This window comes from Zingiber officinale, chromosome 7A (genome assembly GCF_018446385.1).
Source record: "Zingiber officinale cultivar Zhangliang chromosome 7A, Zo_v1.1, whole genome shotgun sequence".
NCBI lineage: Eukaryota > Viridiplantae > Streptophyta > Magnoliopsida > Zingiberales > Zingiberaceae > Zingiber > Zingiber officinale.
The window spans coordinates 138,628,522-138,634,693 of record NC_055998.1 but is presented as its reverse complement, the minus strand read 5'-3'; the positions used below and the strand labels follow the sequence as shown (position 1 = coordinate 138,634,693).

General features: G+C 37.5%; 1 protein-coding gene across 1 annotated transcript; it reads right to left on the bottom strand.

Moving 5' to 3' along the window:
- Window positions 1-4,074: 4,074 nt before the first annotated feature.
- Window positions 4,075-4,949, bottom strand: LOC122000553 (protein LURP-one-related 8-like). The gene is made up of 2 exons (XM_042554925.1): window positions 4,648-4,949; window positions 4,075-4,556 (listed from the first exon to the last, which is right to left on the bottom strand). The coding sequence occupies exons 1-2, from the start codon at window positions 4,927-4,929 to the stop codon at window positions 4,194-4,196; spliced, it is 645 nt and encodes a 214-aa protein (XP_042410859.1). The 5' UTR covers window positions 4,930-4,949; the 3' UTR covers window positions 4,075-4,193.
- Window positions 4,950-6,172: the final 1,223 nt, after the last annotated feature.

Below are 6,172 nucleotides of genomic sequence, written 5' to 3'. Positions count from 1 at the left end.
GAAGAGAGGGAGGGAACTGGAGGAGGGTTCGTTTTCAAAGATCGGAGGTCGATTATTTGGGCTGGGCTGTGGTTGTTGGGCTTTCTGCAGCAGATGGGCCCAACGGTCGAGTGGCTTTGCTAGGACAAAAAAAAAAAGAGGCAAATTAAATAATTTAGTAAACGGAACGAAAAGAAATAGATTTCGGTGTCTTTTTTTTTCATTTTATTTTTCTTAGTTTAAATGGAAATGGAAAGAGATTTCTTCCTCCTCCCCTGTATTCTCTTTAAGTAAACATGAGAAATTGATTATTTTGTTTCTTTCTTATTTCCATTAAAATAAACACAATGTTGGTATAAATAGTTGGTTGTTTTAGTTTAAAATTTTAAAGTAAAAATGACAATAATATTTCTTTCTTTTTCTTTTCTATCCGCGGAACACGTTTTTTAGTTTGAATCATAACTAACTAATTTCTTATCTTGGACCGAAAAAGTAACGTAACTTGATTATTATCAAATTGATTAAAATCTTTTGCCGAACAATCTTTCACAATGAAAATTACTTTCGCAAGATTACATGAAGAGTTGTTGAATTGAAATATATTTGAAGTGCAACGTTATTATTGAGATGATCTGAACTGATAAATTTAGATTGTCAAATAAGAAAGAAGAGTTGCTTGGAAAGTCGGTTGAAAGACTTTGGCCGAGCTGATCTTGTCTGAGGCTGAGCTGTCTGAGTCCAAGTTGACTTGAGGCTGAGAAGAGATGCTCGAGGTTGAGCTGAACTGCTGAGATATCCGAGGTTAATTAAGCTGATGAAGCACTTGTCCAAGTTGACGAGTGTTGAGTTGTTGAATGCTCTCGCCGAGTTTGAGTACCCTCGAGTCAGCTGAGCCGAGTACTCCTAATGAGTCTGAGTACTCCCGAGTCATCCGGGGCGAGTACTCCTAATGAGTTCGAAAGGAAGATGTCGAGGTCTGTGTTTAACCCAATTTCTTTAAAACATATTCATCTCACCTTCGATTGTATTTCGAGATTATCATGGGTTGTTTATTTTCCGAGATATAATAGCACACTGCAAATATAATCAAGTACTAGTGGTCACGACGAATTGAATTCGTATCCGAACGCTACCAATAGGATCCGTCGAGCAAAGTGCTCAATATAGAGAAAGGAAGAGGAGAATGAGGTGAACTGATTTCTTTGCTTCTAGTTCTTTTTATTCATAGTCACAATCTCTTTATATATAACAGTTTGGACCTTTGCATTACTCAAATGGCCTAATAAAAGTTATTTAACATGTCGAACTAGAAATTTTCGTCGATTATAAATTTTATATTAATCATTTGACAAATTTTACCTCTACTTATCCAGTATTTGACATGTATAGATCATATTTATACACGAGTCAACTAAGCAATGACAATATCATCTTTATTCGGAAACTATTTTCTATAGCCTCTAACCTCTAATAATTATTTTTAAAACAATGACAATATCATCTTTCTTCGTTTATATAATATATATATATATATCTTCAAAAAATATTATCAATTGGGAGTTATAAGTCTCTATATATTCTATCCTTGAATTATTATACGATTGGCTGTCACCTTCAATGATTATGCTCCTCAAAGCTATAAAGAAGAATACGGTACACATGCTTGTTGGCTCCCGATATGTAATCATGGTGGTACTCAAGCCAGGATTTGTTATGGATGGTTAGAGTTATAAATATTATTTTAGATTATCTCATATCTAATACTTAGAAAACTCGTTCGACTGAGATTAAATAAATTTTTATAATTTATCTTTGATCTGATTTAAAATTAGTGAAAATGATAAATTGGAGATGTGCTGGATAATTGATGCGATGAAGATTTCACATTATTTGTAAGATAAAAATTGTCGGTGCCAGATTGGGAAGGGATTCTCGATATTTATCCTCCGATATTAAGTGATCTAAAAAAATGAAGAGTTATAGCAAATAGATGTAAAAGACGAAGTTTTACATATCTTCCTCTGTAGTGAATCCCTTTTTATAGTGTTAACATGATACTCGTGCACGTATCTCAAGGCATAGACATGTCCTCCTAGGTGTCCTAAAAAGAGACGGATAAAAAAGTATCTCTGACACTATTTCTTAAACAGTCATATAATCCTCTGACGTAACAGTTTGAAAGTTTCTAAAGTACAATTTATCTATTGGGCATGCTCTGTTATCAGCGGCACAAGTTCTCAAAATGATCGGATATGATAAAATATTTGGCGAGATCATGCTTGGCCGACCGGAGTTCGCTAGGTTGGGTTTCTCCCGCTCGACAATGTCATTAAACCTACTAGCTCGTCCCTTTCAAAACTCCTTGACTATCCTCAATTATTTTCATCTAACTAGGCGCGGTACCTAGTCGATAATATTAGTAATTGCTTATCTTTCTTTATGATCAGAGGACAATTTACTTGACCAAGACAGGCCCGATTTATTTTTCTCTCAGGATGTTATCATCATCTCGATAGTATCTGATCCACTCGATAGTACTCAATCTACTAGACCATAAGTGATCTGCGCGACAGACTTAAATATCTCGCTTAACTTCATCTTTCACATTAACTGATCTTCTTTATTTTAATCTATCTTTGATGAGACCCTCATCCCCGAATCAATCTTCTTTTTAAAAATGTATGGTGGCGAAGTTTCTAGTTGTGTTAGCACTCAATTCAGTGGGCTGGTGGGGCCGTCACTCACAACTTCTCAGGCCCTCTCTGAGCTAAAGGCTGACCTCACTACTGTGCCACAACATGCACCATTATTTCCATTGCTCAATTGCGCTAGCATCTTTCTATTTTGTGGGGTAGTTCCATTGAAAACAACAAGTAAAAGAAAAGTAGATAAAATTGGCTCCAATTCAAATAAAAATACAATCGAATTGATTTACATTGAATCATAATTTAAAAATCTTATAAGTATAAGTTCTATATTGTGTTTCATTAAATGTTTTATCACTAGTTAGAATTTGAATTATCGCCCTCTTATTTATCCTTTAAGCAACATGATGGAGGTTCTTTCTCTTGTGCTTTGTCATTTGTTTTTTACTACCTAAAACTTGAAACTAAAATGACAACTGCATTGCCTAAAATAGAAACAATTTAGAGCTTATAAATAGAGGCTCTTCTACAACAGGTAAAGAATCTAACAAAGAGCAATCCCCCTCTCTTCCTTCAATCCTCCTCTGTTCTCTAGTGCTCTAGTTAGTGATCGCTCGGGTGCATAATTCAGTTCACCATAAGCGACTAACGCTTAGTTGTTAACATGGTTTAGCCTCATATCCTAAAATACAAATGTTCATTTGAACCTAATTTATTTTAAAAGATATGGTTTCAAGCGAAGAATCAACTAGACATGGATCTAGTTGTCTTTGTAGATGGTGATTGAATGGTCGGAGGCCAAAAAAGTAAGAATGGGGTTCAGAATAGGTATGGAGATCGGGTGCTCTGATCCTTCTATTTCATTATGTGGGATATATTTAGGGTTCAATCCACCTCTTTAAACAAGGCAATAGGATAAGTCTCAATAATGATGCAATAACTCCTCTAAAGGACAAGTTATGGACTATTCGATGTAATTCTTAATATCACAAAGTGTGATCTCACGTCCTTTGGCCTATTAAAGACATTCCAAGCGACATCTTATCGTTATTAGAAGTCTTCTAACCGATTGATAATTATAATCTAATCCAAATCAAGTGTTTCTAGGTACTCTTTGTAATCAAATTCGCTTCCGAGATTATGGTGTAGTGACAAGGCATTTAGATTATCATCTAGGCATCCACGATTTAATTATCATCTTTAACGAATTTATAGAAATTTTTCTCTAAATGAAACGCGCAATCAAAGGATACGAATAACCTCACAAAACTCAAACACACTTAAAAGATAAAAATAAAATTCTACCTTGGGTGGAAAAAGATATTATTGAAGAGAACTTTAAGATTTAATTGCTCTTTGTGTTCACTAATTAACTTGCAAGGTTTTAAAATGAAACAAGCTCTAAATCGATAAATACGATTGATCTATACAAAATAAATCCAAGATTTTATTCCAAAATTTTATTGAAAATTATGAATCAATTTATCTACAACTAATTGCCTTGCTTTGCCTTCTAAACACCTTCTAAATTATATCCAAAAAAAATGAATTTCATTATAAAGTTGTGAATTAAGATCTTGATTCAAACATTTGGTCGAGCACGATGACGACGGCCATGGCGAGGCGGGCGTCGTGGTCCGCCGGCGAGTGCACGACGAGTCGGAACACCTCGCCGCCGAACTCCACTCCGCCGACCGCCTCCTTCCGCCGGACGTCGGCCAGCGGCCGCCGCCGCTCGTCGTAGAGGCTGCAGCTCCGCCGCCCGTACGACCCCTCCACCACGTACCCGCCGCCGCCGCCCCCCGCGCTCACGTGCGCGAGCACCTTTGAGTGCCGCAGGCTCACGTGCTGCTTCACGGCCGCCAGCTGCGGCCCGACGGCCTCCTCCCCGTTGTATATCTGCCACGTGTCGGCGAGGCTCAGGCTCAGCTTCTGCGAGTCGGTTAAAAAAGAAAACAGAGTCAGGCGATCCGATTCCGAGCTCGCCGAGTCAACTCGCTGACGGACTCCTACAAAAACGCACCTTTCGACGGAGGGTGAGCAGCGGATTTCCGGCGGCGTCCATGAGGACGAGCTCTCCGGGGCGCCCCGACCCGTAGCTGTCGACTCGGAAGACCAAGTCGCCGTTCGCGTCGAAGACCGTGAACCCGCTGCAGCTCAACACGAGCGACTTCCGCCACACCGTCAGCACTACGCTGCCAGTGCTGCCACCGTCGCAACTACTCCGGCCGACGTCGGAGAAAGCTTCAGGTAGGCACGGCAGCTCTGCGGATCGGACGGAGGTGTTTGGGTGGATCTTTGTCATAGTCCGCTGGTGAATTTGGGAGTGCGGTTTAATTAGAGAAGGCAAGCGGTGCTCATATATATAGACATTTAATGGACATAAATACCCCTCGGGAAGACAGCTATTCACCCGTAATTTGAAAATAATATGCTCAATTAAAGAATCAAAATATTATAATTAAATCCTAAACTACAACCCCTAAATTCTAAATTATAGATACTAAAATTATTTAAAAATAATTATAATATCTACCTAGGATTGAAAACAAGTCAAGCCAAGTCGAATTTTGGGTTATTCAAAGGTAGATCCGCTACCTTAGCGGCCCCCTAGTGTCGGCCCCATGGATATGAAGGGAGGTTCATATAGGTACACATGCAATAGGGAATTTTGGGCTATTCAAGCTTGTTTGATAAGGTAACCAAGCCGAGCCGAGCCGAGTTTAAAATGAACCAAGCTTTTGAAATGAGTATTCAAGTTTGGCTTGGTTTATTTTTTATGAGCTTGAGCTTGTTTGAAGCTTGGCTTGAGATTGGTTCATTTAGATGTTATAAAACTTTCAATTCAAACTTGACTTGAGATTGGTTCGAGCTTGGCTTGAGCTTGATTTGAGCTTGGTTCGTTTAGATGTTATCAAGCTCTCAATTTAAGTTTGTTTGATTGTTTGAAACTTTTAGTTGTTTAATTGATTATTGAGTTTGATAATTTAAATTTATTTATTTATTTTATTATTTTTTAGCATATTGAAAAAAAAATTTATTAATGAATAAGGTTCGTGAACATTGTTCATGAACGTTGTTCACGAACGTTGTTCACGACGTTAACGAGCTATACACATATGTGTTCAAGTTTGTTTATTTAGCTTAACGAGTTGTTCAAGTTTATTTGTTTAATTAATCTTATGTATATTAAACGAACATAAATAAGTTCTTACCAAGCCGAACACTAACCTTGTTCACGAACGCTTGGTTCATTTACAGTCCTACATCGTCTACCAAGTAGCTTTTATATATTATAGTAGTTATTTAATAGTTTCTATGTGTTATAATAATTACCAATAACTATTATTCTTTAGGATGATCTAGTGGTTAGCATATGACATCTCGGGTCGAATTCTTTCCTTCTTTTACCACCAAGAGCATTCTTAGAATAAAATTTGGAGAGTCTTTTTATTTTAATTTTTTTTTTTTTTTTGAAAGAAGACACCCATTTATGTAATTTGGAGTGCATTTTTCAAACGGGATCTTCTAGTCCGTAATTTACGGAC

Excerpts from the sequence above, each read along its gene's own strand:
- LOC122000553 (XM_042554925.1), bottom strand. The coding sequence starts at position 4,929 with ATGACAAAGATCCACCCAAACACCTCCGTCCGATCCGCAGAGCTGCCG. Across the intron at positions 4,557-4,647 it reads TGCTCACCCTCCGTCGAAAG|AAGCTGAGCCTGAGCCTCGC; the intron begins GTGCGTTTTTGT and ends ACCGACTCGCAG.